The 27,924-nt window shown below is 39.8% G+C and overlaps 1 protein-coding gene across 3 annotated transcripts in view; it reads left to right on the forward strand.

Moving 5' to 3' along the window:
• stxbp5l (syntaxin binding protein 5L) overlaps positions 1 to 27,924 on the forward strand; it is a 294,368-nt gene that overhangs the window by 232,564 nt on the left and 33,880 nt on the right. The window contains exons 16-20 of one of the 3 annotated variants that reach the window (XM_060928664.1): positions 2,220 to 2,380; positions 2,790 to 2,915; positions 6,352 to 6,503; positions 8,073 to 8,141; positions 10,775 to 10,840. In XM_060928664.1, coding sequence (XP_060784647.1) covers positions 2,220 to 2,380; positions 2,790 to 2,915; positions 6,352 to 6,503; positions 8,073 to 8,141; positions 10,775 to 10,840 — 574 coding nt within the window. Of the gene's footprint in view, positions 1 to 2,219; positions 2,381 to 2,789; positions 2,916 to 6,351; positions 6,504 to 8,072; positions 8,142 to 10,774; positions 10,841 to 24,619; positions 24,725 to 27,924 lie in introns of all 3 variants that reach the window. The other 2 variants (XM_060928666.1, XM_060928665.1) reach the window with 2 other exon arrangements.

Raw genomic sequence — 27,924 nt, forward strand, 5'->3', positions numbered from 1 at the left:
TGGTATTGCAAATGCAAACCAAAAAAGAAAGCAGTGATTTCTAAATTTTTTGACTTGTATTTCATTACAGACTGTATGAACCCAAGATATTTCATGTTTTATCTCGTCAACTTCATTTCATTTTTTAATCTACATCCATTCCAGTGTTTCAGGCCTGTAACACATTCCAAAAAAAGTTGGCATGGGGCAATTTAGGGCTAGTAATGAGGTAAAACAATTAAATAGTGATGTGATTTGAAACAGGTGATGTCAACAGGTGATTGTAATCATGATTTGGTTCAAAATCAGTAACCAGGAAAAGCCTAGTCTTTGAGGAGCAAAGACGGGTGAAGGCTCTCCTGTTTGTTAACAAATGAATTTTAAAAAATATTAAAATTTTGAAAAATAAAGTTCCTAAAAAATAAAGATAGAAAGGAGTTTGGATAGTTTACCCACTACTGTGCATAATATCATTAAATGATTCAAGGAATCTGGAGGAATTTCAGTGCTTAAAGGGCAAGGGCAAGGGCACAAGCCAAAGCTGAACACCCGTGATCTCTGATCTCTCAGACGGCACTGCATCAAGAACCATCATTCATCTATAACTGATATAACCACATGGGCTCAGGGTTACTTTGGCAAACCTTTGTCAAGCACTACAATACAGAGTTATGTCCACAAATGCCAGTTAAATATTTCCTGTTCAAAAAAGGAAGCCTTATGTTAACTGTGTCCAGAAGCGTTGTTGAGTTCTCTGGGCTCAGAGGCCTCTGGGATGGACCATCACACAGTGGAAACATGTATTGTGGTCAGATGAATCAGTATTCCAGGCCTTTTTTTTGGAAGAAATGGACAGCATGTGCTCCGGACCAAAGATAAAACGGACCATCCCGACTGTTACCAGGAACAAGTCCAAAAGCCAGGGTCTGTCATGGTATGGGGTTGTGTCGGTGCCCTTGGCAAAGGTAACTTACACTTCTGTGATGGCAGCCTTAATGCAGAAAAGTTCATTGTGATTTTAGAGCAACATATGCTGCCTTCAAGATGACATCTTTTCCAGGGAGATTTCAACAAGACAATGCAAAACTACATTCTGCACACATTACAAAGGCAGGGCTGTGGGAGAAAAGGGTGTCTGAACTGTTGCACACATTAAAGGAACAGTCCACCGTATTTCCATAATGAAATATGCTCTTATCTGAATTGAGACGAGCTGCTCCGTACCTATCCGAGCTTTGCGCGACCTCCCAGTCAGTCAGACGCAGTCAGGCGTGATGTCACTCCTGTTAGCAATGTAGCTAGGCTCAGCATGGCCAACGGTATTTTTTGGGGCTGTAGTTAGATGCGACCAAACTCTTCCGCGTTTTTCCTGTTTACATAGGTTTATATGACCAGTGATATGAAACAAGTTCAGTTACACAAATTGAAACGTAGCGATTTTCTATGCTATGGAAAGTCCGCACTATAATGACAGGCGTACTAACACCTTCTGCGCGCTTCGGCAGCGCATTGATATGGAGCTCAGATATCAATGCGCTGTCGAAGCACGCAGAAGGTGTTAGTACTCCTGTCATTATAGTGCGGACTTTCCATAGCATAGAAAATCGCTACGTTTCAATTTGTGTAACTGAACTTGTTTCATGTCACTGGTCATATAAACCTATGTAAACAGGAAAAACGCGGAAGAGTTTGGTCGCATCTAACTACAGCCCCAAAAAATACCATTGGCCATGCTGAGCCTAGCTACATTGCTAACAGGAGTGACAGCGCGTCTGACTGCGTCTGACTGACTGGGAGGTCGCGCAAAGCTTGGACAGGTACGGAGCAGCTCGTCTCAATTCAGATAAGAGCATATTTCATTATGGAAGTACGGTGGACTGTTCCTTTAAGATCTGTTCAGGAAGAATGGGACAAAATAACACCTGAAACGCTTCATCACTTATCTATCTTAACATCTTTTAAGTATTGTGAGAAGGAATGGTAATATTACAAAGTGATAAATGCTTTACTGCCCCAGGTTTTTTAGAAATTTGTTGTAAGAATCAAAATTGAAATGTTTTTTTTTTTTTTAATCTTGAGGTAAAACATCAAATAATGTGCTGTTGTATTATTTTGAGTGTAGTAAAGTCAAAGACTATTTACAAATCATTGTTTTCAGCTTTAATTTCAATTTCAACATACCGTCCCGACTTTTTCTGATTTGGGATTAAATTTCTACATGTGTGTTTTTGTTCGTTTAGGCTCTGGAGGTGCGTCTGCAGTGTGACATGGAGGATGTAATTTCACCATCAGATACAGAAAATACAGTGTGTGTAACAGATGTGGGCACTCACTCGCCCCAGCCACCCAGCCCGCGCAGTAACACTCCGGATAGTGTGAGAGACAGCATCCCCTGCCTAAAGTGAGTGACAACTCACCTAACCTTTTATGAGCGGTAGCATGTTAGCTGGAATGTTCTCCCAATTTAGTTGCCACTTCCCATCCCCATTACCCTATCACATGATAGAGACAAACCAAGGATGAAGCTCTTACATGCCCTCCTTTTTAAGTGCCTGTGATTGGCTAATGTCACACTAATTGACAGTGGGAAAGAGAAACAAGGACATCGTTTATCCTCCCAGAAAGCAGGACCAATTATCTTGGTATCTGGGACTCACAGCTACACATGGCTGTGGCATTATTGGGATTGAAACCCATGCTCTCCTGACAAGTAGGGCAAAGCTTTAGACAGTTTCAAACTTAGTCCATATTCAACAGTGGAGGAACCTCACCATTAATTTTAAATATTTAACAACTGATATCCTTCTCAGGGTAAAAGATCGCATGATATGGATGCCCCCTGGTTACCAAGCCGAACTTGTTATCCAATTGCTATGGGTTGACGGAGAGCCACCTCAGCAAATCACCAGCCTGGATTTAAACTCCGCCTATGGCCTGTAAGTAGCCCCTTTAACACATGGCTTACCATGAGTCTTTTTCTTGCTTAGTCTTCATCTGCTTTTCAATATAAACCCTGCCCTGAGATGTCCAGCAGTTGATTAATTCATTCATCTTTAGTACTGTAAGTGCATTGTCTTAGTCAGAGGTGCAGGGAAAACTGGGCAGGAAGCAGGAATACACCCTTGATAGGACACCAGTCCATCACATGCCACCATGCATATGTTACAGGCCAAAAAATTTCAACCTAGGTGTTTTTGGGTTTTTTTTTTTGACCTGGGTTAAAAATTTTAACCTAGTTCATAATTTCCAACCTCGGTAAAATTATGCATGATCAAAAATCCTTAAAAGGGATTTTCCATCACTTATTTTGTCTCTCTTTCTTCCACCCACGTCCTCTCTGTCTAAACCAACCCAGTATTTCCTGTTGTCTGTCTGTCAATTCCTATCTACCTAATTAGCATTTTTAAACATATCTTTTTTCATATTTACAGTGGTGCTTGAAAGTTTGTGAACCCTTTAGAATTTTCTATATTTATGCATAAATATGGCTTAAAACATCACAGATTTTCATACAAGTCCTAAAAGTAGATCAAGAGAACCCAGTTAAACAAATGAGACAAAAATATTATACTTGGTCATTTATTTATTGAGGAAAATGATCCAATATTACATATCTGTGAGTGGCAAAAGTATGTGAACCTCTAGGATTAGCAGTTCATTTGAAGGTGAAATTAGAGTCAGGTGTTTTCAATCAATGGGATGACAATCAGGTGTGAGTGGGCACTCTGTTTTATTTAAAGAACAGGGATCTATCAAAGTCTGATCTTCACAACACGTTTGTGGAAGCATATCATGGCACGAACAAAGGAGATTTCTGAGGACCTCAGAAAAAGCATTGTTGATGCTCATCAGGCTGGAAAAGGTTACAAAACCATCTCTAAAGAGTTTGGACTCCACCAATCCACAGTCAGACAGATTGTGTGCAAATGGAGGAAATTCAAGACCATTGTTACCCTCCCCAGGAGTGGTCAACCAACAAAGATCACTCCAAGAGCAAGGCGTGTAGTAGACGGCGAGGTCACAAAGGACCCCAGGGTAACTTCTAAGCAACTGAAGGCCTCTCTCACATTGGCTAATGTTAATGTTCATGAGTCCACCATCAGGAGAACACTGAACAACAATGGTGTGCATGGCAGGGTTGCATGGAGAAAGCCACTGCTCTCCAAAAAGAACATTGCTGCTTGTCTGCAGTTTGCTAAAGTTCACATGGACAAGCCAGAAGGCTATTGGAAAAATGTTTTTTGTGGACGGATGAGACCAAAATAGAACTTTTTGGTTTCAATGAGAAGCATTATGTTTGGAGAAAGGAAAACACTGCATTCCAGCATAAGAACCTTATCCCATCTGTGAAACATGGTGGTGGTCGTATCATGGTTTGGGCCTGTTTTGCTGCATCTGGGCCAGGACGGCTTGCCATCATTGATAGAACAATGAATTCTGAATTATACCAGTGAACTCTAAAGGAAAATTTCAGAACACCTGTCCATGAACTGAATCTCAAGAGAAGGTGGGTCATGCAGAAAGACAACGACCCTAAGCGCACAAGTCGTTCTACCAAAGAATGGTTAAAGAAGAATAAAGTTCATGTTTTGGAATGGCCAAGTCAAAGTCCTGACCTTAATCCAATCGAAATGTTGTGGAAGGACCTGAAGTGAGCAGTTCATGTGAGGAAACCCACCAACATCCCAGAGTTGAAGCTGTTCTATACAGAGGAATGGGCTAAAATTCCTCAAAGCTGGTGTGCAGGACTGTTTAACAATTACCGGAAACGTTTAGTTGCAGTTATTGCTGCACAAGGGGGTCACACCAGATACTGAAAGCAAAGGTTCACATACTTTTGCCACTCACAGATATGTAATATTGGATCATTTTCCTCAATAAATAAAATGACCAAGTATAATATTTTTGTCTCATTTGTTTAACTGGGTTCTCTTTATCTACTTTTAGGACTTGTGTGAAAATCTGATGATGTTTTAGGTCATATTTATGCAGAAATATAGAAAATTCTAAAGGGTTCACAAACTTTCAAGCACCACTGTAACCCAGATTCAAACTCAGAACCTTCTGATTAACCCAACAGCTTAACCACTAGACCAGGGACAATTGCAGTGGAAGGAGTGATATATATTTTGAATTTATTAATGAGTCTAGTCTCATTACATCATCAAGTAGCTTAAAACACAAAGTCTTCCCAAATCCTAACCTAAACCTAACCCTAGATATAGTAAGTCTCTCTAATACAAGTAGCAAATGATGAACTTGGTTAAAAAATTCTAACCTACGTAGGTTGAAAAATTGCACCTAATCTACAATTCTAACCTGTAACACATACATACATTCACACTACAGGCAATTAAAGATGGACTGACTTTCAGGGTTTTCAGGTTTAGATCATAAAAATAATTTTCCCGACACCCAATTATTTTTGCTTCGTGGATCGAAAGCTACTGAATTCAAATCACAGACTTCTAATTTTATTCGGATATTAAAACAAAACAAAAAAAAACAGAACAAGTAATGAATTTAGGGTCACATGGCCCTAAATTCTTCGCTATTATTTCTTGCTTCACCATGATGCAATACAAGATACTACGTCATGCATCAAATGGTGGGCTTTCCCCGTTCGCGCAAGGCATTGTGGGATACAAATTTGAGACAGGGGAGAAAAATGGAGGACGCAAATGAAACATGGAAGACTGACTACAGTAACGGAAAACGAGAAGAAAAGACGTTATGTTGTGAAGGAAAGGAAACACAGGCCAAATGACCAAATTTCAGAGGGAACTAAATTTCACCGGTTTTATGAAATCGAACAGTCGTCTACTTTTAAGTGTCTAATTTAACACTGGCATGTTTTGGGAGATGGCAGAAAACAGGAATACGCAGAGGAAAGCCAGGAAGGCATGGTGAGAACATGCAGAGCTCCACACAGAGAGGAAGCCAATAATTTATCCTGCTAATATAATAAGTGCTGCAGGTTGATGTAATCTACCAAATGGACACTGTACTCTCACTGAATGAGAATCGGAACTTGTCCATAACCTTCTCGTGGAATCATCCATAAAAGCAGGAGATATTCATCAGTTAAACTTGATCAAAGGATGGAGCTATTGGAATGGCAGCCAATATAAAAGGCTTTTTGAATTTCAATGAGCTCCACTCAGCAAACGCAGCCGCCCACATTGGCTAACTACGAGCATAAACACTGTTTGCTTGAGCAACAGCCAATCATTTTGATAGAGTGACAGGAGAGGGCGGAGTCTGGTGACAGAGGTCTGTTTGTGTGCCACTATTCAGATTGCTGTGTTATTTACTGATGATTTGGCTGCCTTGTGTGTGTGTGTGTGTGTGTGTGTGTGTGTGTGTGTGTAGGTTAGCTCTAGGTAACTGCAATGGTCTGGCAGTGGTGGATTATCTGCAGAAGACGGTGATAGTGTGCATGAGCACTCTGGAGCTGTATGGCTCGGCTGACCCCTTCCAACGCCTTACACGTTCCCCCCGCAAGAACCGCCAGTCCACATCAGGTACACACACACACACACACACACAAATATACGCTCACATTCTATTTCATGACAGACATATGTAGTGTCACTTCACTGTCTTGTCTCTCTGCTTTCTGTCAGTCTTCTGTCTCTCTTTGTCTCCTTCTGTCACACTCCCACATGATTTACACTCACTCACTCTCTCTCTCTCTCTCTCTCTCTCTCACACACACACACACACACACACACACACACACACACAAAATCAGAAACACTCTCTCACACTCTGACTGCATGAGACAGGCCGCAGTTATGGATTTGCATTCTGTGCATGTTGTCCATTTTGATATTCTGCTTGAGCACGACTTCTGACAAAGCCAAAAGCTCATACTGTCACAAGGACACACTTCTACTAATCTGAACTGATCCTCTACCACTCTGCTCCTCCTCTTCGTCCCAACCCTCATTACACACACCGACACGCACACACCTACATTCACATCTCACATCCTAACAACACCTGTGCGCAGGCTCATAGACCACAGAAAAAGAAGATGCAGTAAGTTCAAGGATCTATTTCGCTCTTCACCAAAAGGATGCTGCAGAGAAGCGGCCATGCTGGGTCCTTTCACAGCAGTCGCTCAGATTTGTTTGTTCAGGCATCCGCGTCTTTAGAAAGTGAAGAGCCCAGAGCCAGCATGATGCTCAGCGTGGAGATGCAGAGGTGGGCAGAAGGGTCATTTGGTCCTGGCAAGCTATGGTTTTGATCCTCTGCTTATGTAAGCTCTTAAATAGAGAGGGACACTGGTTCAGCACTCACCCACACCCTCTGATTTTAGTCAGGAGAGAAAGAAAGGAAGAAAGACAGAAACCAACATGAAATGAGAACATAATTGCTATCTTTGTCTTTTCAATTATGTGCATGAGGAGATAAGGGATAAGAGGGACGCTTCGTTCATTTCATGTTCTTCTCCATGTGTGATACTTCGCTCTTGTAGCTGTTTACACTTATATATGTCACTGTGAGTCCAGTCTCGAGACATCATTAGAAATCAATAGAAGCTCATGATGTATTGTTGTTACAGATTAAATGTGTTCCTTTCTGCTCCTGAGAGTTAAATCAACGTGCCTTGAATACGTTGGAGAAAATGTCACTAATATTTCCTTCAGTACTATTTTAAAGAGTTATACTTTTTACCTTATTCAAAATCTATGTTTTTTTTTTTTTCCCTGTGTTTTAAATGAATGCTTCTCAAAAGTTACATTCACAGTAGAGATGAAAACACTCCGGTCTAGAAGAGTGTGTAGGTTGTCGAAAGTCAGGAACAGAGTTTAGTTTTTCTCTGAATCCTATAATTCCTTTCCACACATACGGTACAGGCTTCTCATTCTTCCCTTTCATAGTTCTGTTCTTTTATCTTTTTTTTCCCTCTCACCCACTCATTAAACAGTGAACTTGGTCTTGCTGCAACCATGGTCACATTCCTCTTTTTCACTCGGAGCCTTTTTTGTTCTTCTCTCCTCTCCTCTCCTCTCCTCACCTCTCTCTCTCTCTCTCTCTCTCTCTCTCGTGGGTGGCGGTGCTTGGGCATGGGGGCACTGTCACAGACTTTTGCATGCGTGGCCTGTCTAACTTTTATTCAGATTCAAAGAAACGGATCCGTACCTCCTACCAGAGTAAGTGATTGGAGAAGCCGCCATGGGCTCAGTGGGGATGAAGTGGCCACAGATGAGGTGATTGGATGTGAATCGACCGATTGAATACAAGAATTAAATAATGCAAATATTCTGTTTTGAACTAGCGTGAAAATACAATATGCTCAAGCCAGTAAGCATGTGTTAGAGATTAATGGAAGTTGTTAGAGCTTTATATTAAGATTAACAAGACTAAGAGCAAAATAAGATTAAGAAAATAGCCTGGATTATATTAACCCTTAAATACAGGGATGTTTTGCTAACGGGTTTTGTCATTAACCTTATATGTGTATGTCATTTTTTTTAAACATAAATTGATCAGAACGAATGGCCATGATAATGTCAACAATAAGAAAACAATATTTTGTTTTGCATATTTAACAAAAAATTTGACAAACCTTTCCATCAAACATTCAACTGCATAGTTTGTAGCTCTAAACTATATTAAAGACATGCTGACCTGTGTATTACAGAATGCTAATTACTACTAATTGTACATTATTATTATTATTATTATTATTATTATTATTATTATTATTATTATTATTATCTCATTTGGCCAACAGGCGATGAGTTTATGCCATCATATGTTGTCCGGCATCCATCTGGCACCGTCTACATTTCATGAAAATCGTTTCTTCTCTCTCAATTCTTCACCAATTTTTATTCTTTTTGGCAGGAAGGTACCGTAGGTCTGCCTGGGATGCATATAACTTCTACCCAAATTTGCATAATTGCATTTAATAATGAAGATATGGAGTAATTAAGCCCTAACAAGCAGTTTCCACACAAATCGCTTCTTCTCCATCACTTCTTCACTAATTTTAATTCTTTCTGGCAAATACGTTGGTATTCCTAGGGTGTATATAGCTTCTAGATATAGCTTGCAACATTTATTGTGCAAGGTGGCCCACTTTAGATCGTTCCTTCTGGACTAGACGGGGCCGGATTGAGCTACGCCATCATTGACAGCATCATTATTTTATCAATCACTTATCTTACAGAAATCATAAGGAATCATTTACAATTGTCATTTTATGTAGAAAACAAAGTAGTTGTGGAATATTGTGTAGGTGCAGGCTTAAAAACAAACAAAATAAACCTGACACCTAAATTGTGCATTTAAGGGTTAATTCTTTTATGAATGCGTCTGTAGTGTTAGAGGAAGAAATGCTAAACATCCAGTCATCTCATGGTCTGTGTTCTTGCTAAGCATTTGTCAAGTGTAAGAGAACCAATCAGGGTTCAGAAATTCTCCATACACCCCATAAAACCTTACAAAGGTGAAACAATCAGTCACAGGAACAAAGAACCAGAGCACTAATTCACACATTGTTAATATTAAATATTCTTAGAAGCTGGCACAAATAAAAAGCACTAACTGTGCTTTAATTCTTGTAGGCTTGCCTTTTTTAAAAATAAGATCACTATTTTAATCATTCAGAACCTGAAAGCTTTGAAAACTTTGAAAACTAGCTTCATAGCTGTTCAGAAAAATGAATTTAAACATTCCTGTTTGAAGAAATCAATCTCTTAGGCACATTAGAATGATTATGGAAAGGAGTTCTGCTCCTGTATCAATTTGCCTCAACCCTGATTGCGGTGTTTGCTGTGCTTGTAACTAAATGAGGCTTACACTGCATTCAATGCCTTGTATCATAGCGTGTGATATAAATGCATGATATAAAATCATGCATTTATCCATAGAGTTAGTAATATGATAATGTCGCTCCTTGTCCTTTTCTCTGTCTCTCAATTTCTCTTTCTCACATGCAAGAAAGTATATGAAGTGATGGATACCGCTGCAGTGCAGGCCTCATCATATTGTGCATTGAATGTTTACTCACACACACTCTCACGCACACCTTCACACACCGGCTCTATGATGTGGTTGTGCACAGATGGAAGATTTCTGGAAGATTTGCCATTAGTGACTGAGTAGAGTTTTACCTACAGTACACTCACTGTCAGTCTCTATGCCTGAGTATGGTGCTTTAATATACTTCAGTATAATCCCATAATACATTACTGTATTTCATTGTAATAATTAATGTATATCTATAAAATTAAAATGATGTGTCTTGTCATGGGGCGCCACGGTGACTGTCGCCTCATAGCAAGAAGGTCCTGGGTTCAAGCCCAGTGGCCAGCGAAGGCCTTTCTGTGCGGAGTTTGCATGTTCTCCCCGTCTCTGTGTGGGTTTCCTCCAGGTGCTCCGGTTTCCCCCACAGTCCAAAGACATGCAGGTTAGGTTAATTGGTGGCTCTAAATTAACCGTAGATGCGAATAGTTGTTTGTCTCTATGTGTCAGCCCTGTGATGACCTGGCAACTTGTCCAGGGTGTACCCCACCTCTTGCCCATAGTCAGCTGGGATAGGCTCCAGCTTGCCTGTAGAACAGGATAAGCAGCTACAGATAATGGATGGATGGATGGGTGTCTTGTCACTGAAGTCAAACAGATCCCTATTTACTCCAGAATTATAGGTGCACTACCCTAACATCATTATTATGATATATCTGATCTTTTTATTTTATATATGTCAAGTCACTTGCTCTTTTTTTCTGCTTCCTCTTCCTGTGTTCTACTTTCTCTGGTCTCTGATTGGCTGCAACAGGCCTTACGGAACTTTCTGATAACCAGGTATCTTTGGACCTGGAAAGGAGCAAATCACCCACCTCAGGTAACCACGCCACATTTAACTTGAACACCACACCCACATTATAATTTGAGGTAAATACTTTGTAAACTTTGTTATAATACTTGACGACACAGTGAGATGGAACATAAGCACTGCTTCACACTACACACACACTTTATAGTATTCAAAAAGCAGCCATGTCCACTACTGATGCTTCTGAAATTATCCATGTTTTTTTTTCCCTAATTGAGGCCTTTCACAGACATCATGGATTTTTGTTTTTCACACAGCATCCACCATATTGTCGGGCAAACAAAGAAACAGCTGTGACAGTTAATAATGACAATCGAGACGACTGCAGTCAGTACAATCTCTCTGAAATTATTAAAAATTTTATTTTATACCAGCAGATTGGGTTACATCCAAAGCTGAAACATGCAGGCATCACAGATCCATATAATTTACCCACAAATGGATTTATTTATTTATTTATTTATTTATTTATTCTGCACACTGCTCTGTGTGCGTGTGTGTGTGCGTGCGTGCGTGCGTGCATGCATGTGTGCACACACGTGCCGCTTCAGATGGATTAAATGCAGAGGAGGAATTTTGCTGTGCTTGAGTGTACATGTGATAAAAATAAAGGCTTCTTCTTCTTAATTTACCCACAAATGTATTTATTCCACTTGAAAAGTGTTTGGCGAACCATTTATCAGATTCGGGACGCTACGATATCCTGAACTCTTTAGCATTTAGAACTTCTAAATACACCGGAGATGCTAAAAACTTACAAAAGTACAGGTACCTACTAATATTTCGAGGCAGGTTTCATGCCGGAATGTTATGGGAAAGTTCTGATAAAGAATAATACCTTATTATGACAAACGTAAGCTCAAACATGGACTTTTAATAGTAATAAACAAGGCAGGGCCAAGATCTAGCATATTTTATGGTGTTTAGCTGAGTCTACATGATCACTACATAACAAACATGCTGCTAGTCGAGCCAAGCATAAGGTCTAATAAAATATATCGCATCCAAAGCCCACATCCAGATATACCGTACATTTTAACATTGCACAGAGCTTTCACACTAACCTGATATAAAATGTTCTCCACACACGGGGATGTTTTTATCATCCAGTCTTCCTGTTCAGCTGCAGCTCATCATTTTTCTCATCTTTCTGGGAAGCAGTGAAAAGTTAAACCAGGCCTATCTCCACATCTGTTATTACATCCAAAAGCACTACAGCTCTATGGCATTGTTCTTTTAGATGTAACTTCTACAAGTTTATCTGTAGATGTTTACTGAACTGGGCTTACAATCACTCATGTACACTTGTGCCGGTCACTGGCAAACACAAAGGTCACCAGGCAACATGGCCGCATAAACAAATCCGCAGTCGCGATGATGTCACGTGAAAGTCTTGCATATACGTATACATTCATCACCAAGTCCAGATTCATTCCTGCCTTAAGGCCCGGTCACACAGCACTCCGCGTCTATATCACGTACAAAAAGATACAAAAATCTGCTGGACGTGGTCGTAAGTGGTAATTTTTGGTCAATTTTGGCTTTGCCGTGCTTTGTATGGGGTATGGCCGTCGGCGGCTGTTTCACTGCCATAGCACTGCCAAATCACGGGTAACCGCGGCTCAGCGTCGTTGGAAGAGCGGCTTGCTGCGCATATAAAAGCGGTAGGATATGTTGAGCCTGTATCAGTTGGTTCTGTTGGTGCTGGAGCATTAAGATGAGGACATCACAGCGTTGAGGGTTCATGTTCACCCCTTGACATCTAGACTGCAAGTGCCAAGGTCTCAGAAAATTACGGTATTTACATGCCGCAAATCAGAAGTGATGCAGAAGTGATTAGACAGTGATCAATCGAATTTAGAACTTGTTTGAGACGTCGTTTAACGGGCTTAGACAGTGCTATGTACGCGGAAAAATCCATTTCTCAGTGATAAGCCGCTAAACACACGCTATATCCCGTGATACCAACGCGTAACACCCGTCCGATGACCGTGCTCTGCCCGTGATAGACCGCCAAACTTTCGCGTCTTACCACGTCTCCCCAAGTTTTAATAACGGCCGGGACACTGATTATCACGTGTTTTTCACATGTGTTGCACGTCTTTACCACGTGTGCCGGCCGTGGTTGTCCGCGGTCTAAAGTTTTGAGCAGTCCAAAACTTTTTGCCGCGTCCGACACCGTTCCGATTTTCCCCTGCGTCCTGTTACGTCTGTATATCGACTGTAACACGTCTTAACTTCGACATCAACACGAACAATATCGTCTGCTTCACGGGAGAGCACTTTTTGACGGGTTTTGGCCGTGATAAAGCCGTAAAGCGCTGTGTGACCGGGCCTTTACACCCAATGTTTCTGAGATCCATCACAACTCTAACTATGATAAAGCAATGAATGAATGAATGAATGAAGTCTAGATTGTTGAACATGCAAATCAGGAAATGTGCCTAACCCCCCACACAACATCTTCCCTTTGAAAGCCCACATTGCATGGCCTGCATTTGCATACTGAAACGTGATTGGTTCTAATATTTTATGACATTAACAACACTATTTGCATGTAACATGCTCAACACTATTACACTATCAGCTCTTTCACTGAGGTTTCCAGCTTGTCTTGAAAAATCTTCTTTAGAAATGCACTCGATTGTCACACTTTGATCAGTCTACACATTCAAATAGATTCCCCTCAAAAGAAGCATTCAGTAATAAAACTTGTATTTGAGAAGTTCCTTTTCTCTGATTTAAGCTGCTTATCTATTGCATATTTTTTTCCTGCAACTCTATTTAATAGGTCTTTCATTTTACTTCTTAATTCCTGTGTGCCTTTTCACTCATTCTATCTCTTTCTCTTTCACTCTCTATCTTTCTGTATTCTCCTGTATTCTATGTTGGCCTTTTATAACGTTTTGCTGAATATCTCAAGGATACAGGAGCTGTGATGCATGATGATTGATGCATTTGAATTGAAACAATACTTTCCTATTTTACTCATGCTCTCTCTCTCTCTCTCTGACTATAGCAGTCATGCCTTTGCTGTATTTTCTCTCTGTACTGTGTGCAGTCTACTTGAATGATGGGACCACGGGGACCTCTAGCAAAGCTCTATGGCCTGCAGCTAATGGTTAAGGACAGAGATGTACTGGAAGAAGTGTGTGTGTGTCAGTGTATGTGTGTAAGCGTGTGTGTGTTTTTGTGCTTTGTATTACTTGTGCCTTTGCGATTTTGCATCACATTTGTGGACAGGGAATTTAGCCAAAATATCATCCTGAAGTGGTGGCACAGTTGGTGTAGTGGTTAGCACTGTCGCCTCACAGCAAGAAGATTCTGGGTTCGAGCCCAGTGGCCAGTGGGGGCCTTTCTGTGCGGAGTTTGCATATTCTCCCCGTGTCTGCATGGGTTTCCTCCGGGTGCTCCGGTTTCCCCCATAGTCCAAAGACATGCAGGTTAGATTAATTGGTGGCTCTAAATTGACCGTAGGTGTGAATGTGAGTGTGAATGGTTGTTTGTCTCTATGTGTCAGCCCTGCGATGATCTGGGACTTGTCCAGGGTGTACCCCGCCTCTCGCCCATTGTCAGCTGGGATAGGCTCCAGCTTGCCTGCAGCCCTGCACAGGATAAGCGGTTACAGATAACGGATGAATAATCCTGAAGCACTAAAAGCCACTGAATACCAGAACAACAATATAAAGAAGAGATCAATAGATTAAGTGTTTTGGTGTTTTGACACCCTGTGTGTGAGGGGGTGGTGGGGGTACCACCTATGTGTAGATGTTTAAGTTTCTGCACAACAGTATTTTAAATAAGTATTATGTGTGGGAGAGGCACTCACAGGCAGATGCGTGTCAAAAATTATCTCGGTGGTGGAGCTGTTTATGCATTATATCAAGAGGAAGCTGCCATGAATATTTCATACTATATTATTATTATTATTATTATTATTATTATTATTATTATTTATTGTCAGCCTCACTGTAAGGAGCCCTGGGCCAGAGAAGATGAATTATGAATGAAAAATAAAATGCTTGAGCAGCTGTTGTTTTTTTGTTGGCCATATGTTTTGAGCATGTATCCAAGCGGAGACTCCAGTGTTCAGAATTATTTAAGTGCGCACTAATGATTTCATCCCTGAGTTCTTAGTCATTGACTAATTTTGGTGCTTGGTGATTTTACCCCCGAGCTTAATGCCTACATACTGTGCAACGAGTGCTTGCTTGGTTGCATTGGAGTCATGTGAAAAAGAAAGTACACCCTCTTCCAGTTACATGGTTTAACCGATCAAGACATAACAAAAAAACCATCTGATCCTTACCAGGTCCTAAATTTATGTGAATCTAACCCCAGGTGTAAAGCAACACACCACAGATTCCACCATGTCATTATTTATTTCACAAAAATTAAGTGAAAATGCAGAATCCATGTGTGAAAAAGTAAGTACACCCCATGATATGTTTATGCACAGTTCTCTTAAGGTCCTGCCACAGCATTTCAATTGGGTTGAGGTCTGGACTTTGACTTGGCTATTCAAACACCTTGATTCTTTTCTTTTTCAGCCATTTTGCTATAGATTTGCTGGTGTGCTTGGGATCATTGTCCTGTTGCATGACCCAATTGCGGCCAAGCTTTAGCTGTTGGACAGATGGCCTCACATTTGCTTTGAGAATACTTTGGTATACAGAGGAGTTCATGGTTGACTCAGTGACTGCAAGGTGCCCAGGCCCTGTGGCTGCAAAACAAGCCCAAATCATCACCCCTCCATCACCGCACTTGATGGTTGGTATGAGGTGTTTGTGCTGATATGCTGTGTTTGGTTTTTGCCAAACATGGCGCGGTGCATTATAGCCAAACATTTCCACTTTGGCCTCATCTGTCCAAAGGACATTGTTCCAGAAGGCTTGTGGCTTGTTCAGATGCATCTTTGCAAACCTAAGCCATGCTGCCATGTTCTATTTAGATAGAAGAGGCTTTCTTCTGGCAACCCTTCCAAACAAGCCATACTTGCGTAGTCTTTTTCTAATTTTACTGTCATGAACTTTAACATTTAATATGCTAACTGTGGCCTGTAGAGTCCTAGATGTAGTTCTTGGATTTTTTGCAATTTCTCTGAGCAGTGCACGGTCTGACCTTGGAGTAAATTTGCTGGGATGTCCACTCCTGGGAAGATTGGCAACTGTCTTGAATGTTTTCCACTTCTAAATGATCTTTTTCACAGTAGAATGATGGATTTCAAATTGTTTGGAAATGGCCTTATAACCCTTCCCAGACTGATGTGCAGCAACAATTGCTTCTACAAGATCATTGCTGATGTCTTTCCTCCTTGGCATTGTGTTAACATACACCTGAGTGCTCCAGACCAGCAAATTGCCAAAACGTCTGCTTTTTAAGAGGTGGCCACACATGCTGATGATCAATGAATCAAATTCATTTGATCAACAACACCTTGCTGCTAATTGCCGTCATAATTTCTATGGAAGCAGTAAGGGTGTACTTAATATTTCACACACTGCTACTGCATTTTTGGCTTACTTTGTGTTAAATAAATAATTACAGTGTCAATATGTCATGTATTATTGGTCATCTGAGGTTGTATTTGTCTATTTTTAAGACCTGGTAAGAACCAGATGATTTTTTTATTATGTCCTGACACTTAAAACCTAGACTTGAAAGAAGGTGTACTTTCTTTTACACATATCTGTATATTCTTTTGATATTCTCAGTCTGCAAGTGATCACTGAGCCTCTAATATTTTCAAGCCTGTTTGAGCAGCAATTAATGAGAGTCGGAAAGGAAATCAAATTCATCTGCTGTCATGCCCAGCAGATTCCTGAATCCATTCTGTCATCTGTTAGTGTGGGAGAGTAAGGGCAAAATATAATAGGCGATAATAATGCTTTGATAAGAAAAAGCTTTTTTGCACTTGATAGAAATATCTGGTTTTGGCCAGTTTGCTTGCGAATTGTTTTGGCTCGGTCCAGTTAAATCCTTGAAACTTATCTTCACTCGCACATCTGCTTTGTATTTTCATAAGGCTATCCTGATCAGTAATGTAATGCTTCATCACCCATTCACGTTACCCTGTCATACACCGATAACCTGGCTTCGTAAACCACATCTTCCAATCATTTAGCTACACCACATTCTTGAATGTGGATATATACTCATGTTTGTCTTTCAATAAATTGAGAAACATCTGTGACTGCTGATCCCAGATATCCATGAGGCAGAATCGTCTACATGCTTAGATTCAACCTTCTTCAGTACAGACAGATCAAAACCTATTAGCACTGTACCTCCAGTTCTCTTTGCAGAACACAGTTCTCGCATCTCCCCAACCAGTATTTTCTCCACATTTTTTACATTACATTAATGGCATTTAGTAGACGTTCTTATCCAGCACGATGTACAAGATACCCAGAGTAGCCTGGGGACCAATTGGGGGTTAGGTACCTTGCTCAAGGGCACTTCAGCTATTTTTGCTGGTCTAGGGAATTGAACCAGTGACCTTTTGGTCCCAAAGCTGCTTCGCTAACCATTAGGCCATGACTTCTCCCACTCTTATTAATCTTTTTGTTCTTGTTTACATATAAAATAGCGACAAATGTTTATTATGTTTATTTTCTTGACAAAGCAGGAAAAATTTAGCACTTTGCCAGGGCTCTTTCCAAGTTATGCTGGCCACACACAAGAGGATAATTGGGCAAATTTTGGGTCCAATTTGCCTCTCCCAACAATTGCAGTAACATTCCCGTTTTGAAGCTGCTCTGGACTGATTATCATGTTTACAGACATAATCTTAACGTTACCAATAGGATCGGAGTCTCCCTGATTTTGAATCGTAAACATCAAATGTGTTTGATATTCACAGTTTGAAATCATATAATGTGAAAGAAATAGCAGGTGGTGGCCAGGTGGTGGCGCTATAACAGGCAGGCCCATTGGGTGTCAGGTTATCATAATAATCATAATATCTATTGAATAAGAAGTGTCTGACCATATAATCAATGCACTGTGGCTTTCTGACACGTTTCCTGTTTATGTGGCAAGATGTTAAAATCATAAGGCCATTTCAACATATCAAAAATCCCTTTGCAATTTAATATCAGCGACATCTTGGCATCACGTGTAACAAATTTCACATGAATCTCATGAACCGTCTAGGAGGAGCATGTTAAAATTCATCATGCGTCAAAACACACATATTCAAAACCCTATTCTTTCCTTGGCCAGTTGGTGGCGCTATACCAGACAGGCCCATAATGGCTATAGAGTATCAGAATCATATTACAAGATATCAAGTTCAATATTCAGCAATATCTTGGCATATTATATGTTATAATATTTCAACATATTACAACATATCAAAAATCCCTTAGCAATTCAACTTCAGCAATATCTTGGCATCATGTTTGCCAAGTTTGACATGAATTTGATGAACCGTCTAGGAGGAGTACGTTAAAAATGACTGTGTAATTTCACTCCAAATGGCCTTATGACATCATTCCAAAGTTCTACCCATTCATTTCAATGGGAAATGGAAAAAGGGGCGCTATGAAGTTCCTGGGCCATGCCCGGGGCCAAAAGTTTGTGGCTGAGTAGCAGTGACAATGACTGATGTGTGTATCAAATTTCATGAGTTTTCATGCATGGGAAATGCCTCAAATAAGGCCAAATGCAGCAGAAAAATAATAATAATAACAACCCTTCGAAAAACAATAGGGTCTTCGCACCGAACGGTGCTCGGGCCCTAATAATAATAATAATAATAAAGAAACTAAGGCCAACAGACAAGATATATTAGTGAAGGACAAGAAGGAAAGAGTTTGTCTGCTCATTGATATGTCTATCCCCACCGAAAGAAACACTTCTCTAAAACCTACAGAAAAACTCTCCAAATACAAAGATCTAGAAATAGAATGTGAGTATGAAGAGAATGTTCATTCTTGAGAGAATGTGGGGTATGAAGACCACAACCATACCAGTGGTAATAGGTGCTCTTGGTCTGGTCAAGGAAGGGACTGAAAAATACACCAACAAAATCCTTGGTAACATCAAGATACAAGAAATTCAGAAGATCGTCCTCCTCATCCTCCACTGTTCATATATTAACTTACTTACTCACTGCCTGTTATGCCTCCTGGCATTTAGGACAGCAACGAAGGATTTCCACCTCTGGCGATTTTGGGCCATCTTTTGGACACTTCCCTAGGTCAGATTCATGGTTTGCATCTCCTTCTCCACAGTCCAACACCAGGTGGTTTTGGGTCTTCCTCTTTTTCTTCTGCCTTCTGGTGTCCAATGCAGGGCTACTCTAGGGATGCTGTTTGGCTCGCTTCTCATGACATGCCCTATCCAGTTCCAGCACCGTCTCATTATGATATTCTCCATGCTCTCTATCTGGCATCTATCGAGTAGCTCTTGATTAGATATGGTTTTAGGCCAAAAAATCCGGCATATTTTCCTCAGATTTTTTGTGTGGAAGACTGACAGTTGGTTGAGGTAATTGGCAGTCATCCTCCAGCATTCTGATCCATATAGAAGAGTGGACAGGCTGCAGCTCTGATACAGCTTAATTTTGTAGCCTTGTTGATTCGATTCTTGATATCATTATGTGCACCACCATCATATCTACTGTAACTGTGCTCCCAAGATAAGTGAATTCCTCTGTTGTTGTAAGATCAATTCCATTCATTTGGATTGGTAAGGGGTTTGGGATGTTAAGTGTCATAACTTCTGTTTTCCTCTGGTTTATTGTGAGGCCAATCTGTTGTGCAAAGGAGCTCAGGCGGGATGTTCTTATATTAAAGAGGACCTTATCTATCAAGTAGATCCATCACACCCTCATGGTGGCCCTTATCAAAAAGAAGTATACTTCAAGTTCATTTTATTAAGTATACTTAAGTAAAGTTAAAGTATATTTTCTTAAGTATACTTTTGTGTACCAAGTATACTGATATCAATGTACTTACAGTATACTTGTAAGTAAACTAATCTAATACTTCTTGGGACTAAATTGGCCCACATTTAGTTTATAAAAAGTATACTTTAAGTCTAAGAGAAGTAAACTCTGAGTATACAACTAGTATTTTTTTTTTATTTTGTACTGCAAGTATACCACAAGGAAACTTATATACTAATAGTTTACTAGTTCTATACTTGTAGCCCACTCTTTAGTTTACAAAAGCATACTTCATAGTATACTGGAAATATACTATGAGTTTACTTGTTTTATACTTCTAGTCCACTTTTTATTTTACTAAAGTATATTTTGTAGTATACTGGAAATGTACTATTGGTTTACTTGTTACACACTTCTAATCCACTTTTTAGTTTGTAAAAGTATACTTTATAGCATATTGGAAATATACTATTAGTTACTGGTTATATACATCTAGTCGACATTTTAGTTTAGAAGTATACTGCAATTACCCTTCTAGGTATACTATTAGTTCTCTAGCCCTAACCCTTACCTCATGTACACTGCCAGTAGGCAACTTAAGTGTTTTGTACCTTAAGTTACAATGAAGTTATAAAGATAAGAATTCACAAAATAACAACAGATACTCAGGATTAAGAACATATTAATTTTCTTTAAAAATCAAAATTTAAAGCAACATTGTATTAAATGCCAAAGTATAAGAACATGGCAATGACAACTGAAATTGACATCCAAGCTCTAAAGAAAAAGAAATAAACAAAAAATAATAATTATCCCACTCAGGAGAAATAAAAAAAAAAACTTATATGGAACCACAGACATACCTACAGTGGTGCTTGAAAGTTTGTGAACCCTTTAGAATTTTCTATATTTCTGCATAAATATGACCTCAAACATCATCAGATTTTCACACAAGTCCTAAAAGTAGATAAAGAGAACCCAGTTAAACAAATGAGACAAAAATATTATACTTGGTCATTTATTTATTGAGGAAAATGATCCATTATTATATATCTGTGAGTGACAAAAGTATGTGAACCTTTAGGATTAGCAGTTCATTTGAAGGTGAAATTAGAGTCAGGTGTTTTCAATCAATGGGATGACAGTCAGGTGTGAGTGGGCACCCTGTTTTATTTAAAGAACAGGGGTCTACCAAAGTCTGATCTTCACAACACATGTTTATGGGAGTGTATCATGGCACAAACAAAGGAGATTTCTGAGGACCTCAGAAAAAGCGTTGTTGATGCTCATCAGGCTGGAAAAGGTGACAAAACCATCTCTAAAGAGTTTGGACTCCACCAATCTACAGTCAGACAGATTGTGTACAAATGGAGGAAATTCAAGACCATTGTTACCCTCCCCAGGAGTGGTCGACCAACAAAGATCACTCCAAGAGCAAGGTGTGTAATAGTCAGCAAGGTCACAAAGGACCCCAGGGTAACTTCTAAGCAACTGAAGGCCTCTCTCACATTGGTTAATGTTCATGAGTCCACCATCAGGAGAACACTGAACAACAATGGTGTGCATGGCAGGGTTGCAAGGAGAAAGCCACTGCTCTCCAAAAAGAACATTGCTGCTCGTCAGCAGTTTGCTAAAGACCACATGGACAAGCCAGAAGGCTATTGGAAAAATGTTTTGTGGACGGATGAAACCAACATAGAACTTTTTGGTTTAAATGAGAAGCGTTATGTTTGGAGAAGGAAAAACACTGCATTCCAGCATAAGAACCTTATCCCATCTGTGAAACATGGTGGTGGTAGTATCATGGTTTCGGCCTGTTTTGCTGCATCTGGGCCAGGATGGCTTGCCACCATTGATGGACCAATGAATTCTGAATTATACCAGCGAATTCCAAAGGAAAATGTCAGGACAGCTGTCCAGGAACTGAATCTCAAGAGAAGGTGGATCATGCAGCAAGACAACGACCCTAAGCACACAAGTCATTCTACCAAAGAATGGTTAAAGAAGAATAAAGTTCATGTTTTGGAATGGCTAAGTCAAAGTCCTGACCTTAATCCAATCGAAGTGTTGTGGAAGGACCTGAAGCGAGTAGTTCATGTGAAGAAACCCACCAACATCCCAGAATTGAAGCTGTTCTGTACAGAGGAATGGGCTAAAATTCCTCCAAGCCGGTGTGCAGGACTGATCAATAGTTACCGGAAACATTTAGTTGCAGTTATTGCTGCACAAGCGGGTCACACCAGATACTGAAACAAAGGTTCACATACTTTTGCCACTCACGGATATGTAATACTGGATCATTTTCCTCAATAAATAAATGACCAAGTATAATATTTTTGTCTCATTTGTATAACTGGGTTCTTTTTATCTACTTTTAGGACTTGTGTGAAAATCTGATGATGTTTTAGGTCATTTATGCAGAAATATAGAAAATTCTAAAGGGTTCACAAACTTTCAAGCACCACTGTAAGAGTCAACAATGCTGTCTATAAGGCACAAATATTTTAATACTTTATTACACTTTTGTTCAGTATATCTTGATCAAAAGTTTAAGCTTAATATACTTAGACTTTTCTATATACTTTTCAGTATAAGCCAAGTATACTTATGTATAACTTTAAGTATATCTCTGATAAGTAAATTAAAAAGCAAACTGAAAGCATACTCTCTTATTTTTAGTTTAAAAGAAGTATACTAGAAGCACACTTGAATAAACTTCTTTTTTGTAAGGGAGCCCAAAGTCCAAGGGATGGACTCGGCTCCATGAGCGAACAGAACAGGACATTAAGGAAAAACTCACAATAATAATAGTCTAGTAGGTAGTGCACATGTATGCTGCTTAAAATTCCTTACAAGTTCTGGCATCGTTCCACATCCTTGCATGTATTCACCTTTTCTTAACACTTTTAAACCACCTAGAATCCACTCTAAGAAGATTTATTTTTACACATTATTTCCCAGTGCTCTCATGGTAGCCGGAAGACAGGCTACATTTCTATAAAGCGGAAGTCACACAGGATTTATCCTTGCCCGAGCAGGATATTATGCTTGAGGGAAAGTAGTTGTAAATTTCGATAACTAGCTTGTTGATGCTTTGTAACTGTAAGTGTAAAAGTCTGCTGTAATTGCCAATTCCTCCATTTTTATTCTCTGGGAAAAAAAAAAAGATCCCATGTCTCTTCTATTTTTTTGGCTCATCTGTCAATCCATGACAGATTATTGATTTGGCGGTGGACTTGGACTGATGGCCTTGATCTAAAGGGACTCAATGTGAAAGTGAATTGCTTTTTCACATCACATGCCATTCTCCTTTTAAATGAATGATATTTTTGCGAGGAGATTTTTATACTATTCAATTTGACTGCTTCCTTTCGACACAGAGAAATGGCTGTGAGAAGAAAGATTACAAATGCGACAATTAAATATAATGAAACAGATCATGAAATAGTAATGAAGAGTAATACTGATTTCTCCTACTAAATGGGACCGCAGTGTAGACAGGAGGCAAAGTTACTAAGTGGTAAGAAACTCTTCTAAAGCTTTCATCATGGTTCAGGAAGTGTTTAAGAGGCATATGGGTGCTAGGCAGCTAAATACTGGTAAATAACAGCTGTCAAAAAGGCAGCAGCATCTTTCCGCAAAATTGCAGAGATGTTTATCCCAATGGGACTAAAATGATCAAACCACCACGGAGCTGTTCCAAAACTGTAGGTAATTTGCTCTGTAATTTTCTCAGAGGAGAAGAAGGATGGAAGGAAAATAAGGCTGGAGAAGCACCTGGAAACCACAGAATTGCCCCAGGTCCCTGTTTAAACTAGCATTTGGGATACATTAAGATACTGAGACACTATCGGTACCTTCCCTATACTGCACAAACAACAGCTTTAATTAGCACTTTGGTATTATTTACAGTTGCGAAACTTCTCCACTTGTCTAAGTTGCATCTCTGTTCCATTGTGATTTGCTGTCTGTCATTTTCTCGCCTGGTTCTCTGTCCTACTCTCTACCAGCTTCAGTAACTGGGACTGCGTTTCTCTTTGAAGTTCTCCCTCAGGGTGTCGGCTGGCGTCTCGTTGTTGTGCTTTGTTGTTTGCAGGGATGTCAAGTTCTTTTGCAGCTCGCTCTGACCTCGTGTTGACTCCAGTGTTCTACCAGGTAGCTAATAAGCTGAAATGTCAGCCACTGATGGTGACCTGCTGGGTTATATTTAGAAAAATAAGGTTCCAACTAAAATGAAGAACAAAGCTCTGGAAAAATGGGAAAGGATGAGAGACGACAGGGTGACATGTACTGGTATGAAGGGTTTTCAACATTCTGGCTCACACGTGATGTTGAAACACGACAGCTATAATTGGGAAGAAATTTGAGTGCTTCCTCAGTACTTTCACGTTTCAGATCAGATTTTTCATTCATTTTTTAGAATTCAGCAAAACCTGGCAAGCATATGCAAGAACACTTTGAATGCCTATGATACTGATTTAGTTTAAGATTTGTATCTCCAACACTTTAATCGTAATCTTTGGGTGTTTAGCGGCATGAAATGACAGAATTCAAAAACGTGTCCTGAATTTTCCCTGAAACTGGGGAGATGACTGTTCTTCAGAGAAATTTATCTTTGCTACCATTTGTCTTCCCATGACTGTATGATTACATTAACTATTGGCACTGGAAGTTTTTCACTGATATTTTCGCTTCGATGGCTGATTTTTTTTTTATTTTTATATTTAAATGCTTCTTTTGTACTGTAAAACAAACACAAAAAATAGTTCTTTAACACATGTTCCACTACATAATCTTCAGGACTGTGCAAAATTGGATGCAATTTGCTTGTGTGTAGGTCTGATTATGTGTTTATATGTGCGTGTTTATATTTGTTGTGGCTCTCTGATTTCCAGTGCCCTACTCTTCCTACGTACACAGTGAGCCTCGGGGCACAGCGGAGCCTGTGTCCAATCTACGTGCCAGCCATTACAGTCCGGTCTTTTACCTGTTGGACAATGGTAAGACCCGGAACACATGGACCGGGGCGAGAGGGATGGTTTATGGCATGCTGCTGTAGGAGTAGTCACGCTCGTAGTGCCTGTTGCCTAGCTGTACCTAGCTGCTAGTGCTTCTCATCTCCTCTCGCAGCTCTATGATGTCAAGTTTCCATGAGTTTGCAGGTGTGTGGGAGGCGAGTGGGTGGTTGTTGGCATGGGTGTATTTGTGTGTGTGTGTGAGAGAGAGAAAGAGAAGAGGATGATGAGTGGTCATGAAAGCTGCCTTCACAGGCATCACTGTGTAATAAAATGCTAGATGAGAGGCAGGAAGAGAGAGAAACAGAAGAAAGGAAGAAAAGAAAGAGTTAACTGAACTAAGGTCACATTTAGGATTAAGACTTGAGGCCCAGATGGATGGAAGTGAGTTTGAAAGAGTGAGCGTGAAAGGGTGGTATATTGCTCATAGATTATTTCATGGACGCTCGCTTGCCTTTCTCTAGCGCCGTGCCTCATCCATGCTTGTGTATGTATGTGCTGGTGGACACAATATGGAGATGTTCTCTTGCATTTTTTTTTTTCAGATTGCCTGTGTTGGTGTTTTGCATCAGCTAATTTGGCTTTGGAATTAAATAATTCTCCAAAATATTAGCAAGAGGCAGCTACAGCACACGGCTAAAAGTTTCTCCCCAAATTTTTGTCTCAAAATTCTATAATACTCTCATAATTTATAAATCATATAGACATCAATAAGACTTTCCATTGATGCTACGGTACTTGTCTACCTAGCCTGATAAAATCTTGCTAATTAGCTGTCTTCCCAGTAGTTGCTAACGTAACCTCATGCAAGCAAACACTGAATGAATGCACAAGGGCTGTGAGGCTGTGTTCATGATTTTGTGAATGGCAAAACTGCATGTGCACTTGATTCTTATTTCTTAATACTTCCTTAGACTATTTTAAGTGTATTTACTGAAAGTATAAAAAGTGTGACCTTACTAGTATATGGTTCTAACTGGATAGAAAATTGAATTGCAGATAGAACCTTATAATACTAAGGTCACAAAATGGTGTTCATGATTAAACATGAAAAGCATCTGAAAATGGTATAAAACTGGCATCGTTTTAAAAGTAATGAAATATTGCCTTTTTCTACTGGGCCTCTTTTTTGCCATGATGTCTGAATACGGTACGAGCAACAGAAATGGTTGAAACGTTTGGCACTATGTATTTGGTACATATGAGCACACACAAAAATCAAGATGGAAAAAGGTGAAATGAAGATGAATGAATGAATGAATGAATGAATGAATGAATGAAAATCCAGTAAGGCTCCAATATGCCAGCACATTTTTGTAAGAGCGGAAGAATGGGGAAGGCTGAAAAGAGCAAAATCATATCAGTAATTCATGTAAATTACAGGGTGACACAGAGCAATTCAACAAAGAATCTTGTGAAAAGGATCCTAATTTACCCTTCCTATTATCTGAGTCATCTTGCGAGATGATTCTGGCTTGATGCTTGTTTCCTGGAGCCCTTTAACCATTCATGAACTTCCACTCAAGTGAATGCATGAACACCATGAAAGCTTAACTATGCAAGGCACACAATGCAAGTCCGGCAGTGATGTCACCAACTCCCCACCCACTGCCGATGGAACTGGGCCTACAGAATACAAAAACAAATTTCTATAAATAACTATACATTTATGTTACATATTCATTACATGTAAATTTATAAGTCTACTTGCATGGCTCATACACGATGACAAAAACGTTGCCAATTTCTCTGTCTGGCTCGCACAAATACACACTAAGACTTATCAGCAGCACCAAACATAATGGGAAGGATTCCACCTGTAAGGCATGGGTTATTGATTCTGCAAATTTCAATTACTGCTGCATACAAGAATAATTTCCCCTGCGCTACACAGAACAGCAGCACTTCTATTTAGGTCCAAATCCCCCTCTGTCTCCACTTCTACAAGCAGCAGATAAAGTAAGATTGAGAGAGGAAGGTTACTTCAGGGCACCGTGTACCAACCTACCTATATTCAGCACAGGAACATGCACCACCAAGCCAAGGCTGCTTTCTTAATCTCAAGATCATACTGTTTAACATCATTGACAACACGAGTGTACAACATACATCTTTAATAGAAAAAAAAAGAATTTGGTGCACAAGTTTTAATTTATTTTTTACTTTTCTGGTCAAAATTATACATGCAAGGTCACAGTTATACTGTACATACATCACACCTAATATTTGGTTTAATGTCACTTGGCTAGTTTCACCTTGACCAGATACTTTTGGTAGCCATCAACAAGCTTCTGGCAGAATTCCAGTTGGATATTTGACCACTCTTTTTGACAGAATTGGTAGAGTTCAATTAAAGTTTTGGTTTCCTTACATGGACCCCACTTTTAAGCACAGTCCATTTATTTTAGCGAAGGCCATTCCAGAAGCTTAATGTTAGCCTGCTTTATTCATTCCACAACCAGCTTTGATGTGTATTTGGGATTATTTTTCTGTTGGAGCACCTAATTGTGTCCAATTTTCAACCATCTTTGGTGAAGAATTCTGAGGTACTCCTCCTTCATTATTCCATCCACTTTGAGCAGGGCACCAGATCAACTGGCAGCTACCACCACCATGCTTAACAGTTGGTACAGTGTTCCTTTGTATCTCTGCTCACTGTGGCCAAACAAATCAATCTTTGTCTAATCTGACCATCAAACTTTCCTCCTGAAGACTTTTTCTTTATTCACGTAATCAGATGTAAACTTTAGTCGAACTTGAAGGTGTCATTTCTGGAGCAGGGGCTTCTTTCTTGGATGGCAGCCTCTCAGTCCATGGTGATATAAAACTCGTTTAACTGTAAACAGTGACACTGGTGTTCCAGCAGCTTCTAGTTCATGGCAAGCCTGTGCCTTGGTGGTTCATGGATTGTTCTTGACCATCTTCATATTTCCTCTCAGCTCAGGGTGACAGTTTGGGTCTTCTTCCAGTCCTTTGTAAAGTGGCTACACCTTCCAATAACATGTACTTAGGTATAATTCTTGAACTAATTATCTTGGAATCTGCAGTTGTTTAGAAATAGCTCCTTGAGACATTCCTAAATTGTGCAAATTGATGATCCTCTTTCTCAGATCTGCACTGAGCTCCTTGGACTTTCCCATTTTAAGCCTAGGTCACAACCGGACGTACGATTTTTTTGGCTGTGC

This window comes from Neoarius graeffei, chromosome 9 (genome assembly GCF_027579695.1).
Source record: "Neoarius graeffei isolate fNeoGra1 chromosome 9, fNeoGra1.pri, whole genome shotgun sequence".
Classification (NCBI taxonomy): Eukaryota; Metazoa; Chordata; class Actinopteri; order Siluriformes; family Ariidae; genus Neoarius; species Neoarius graeffei.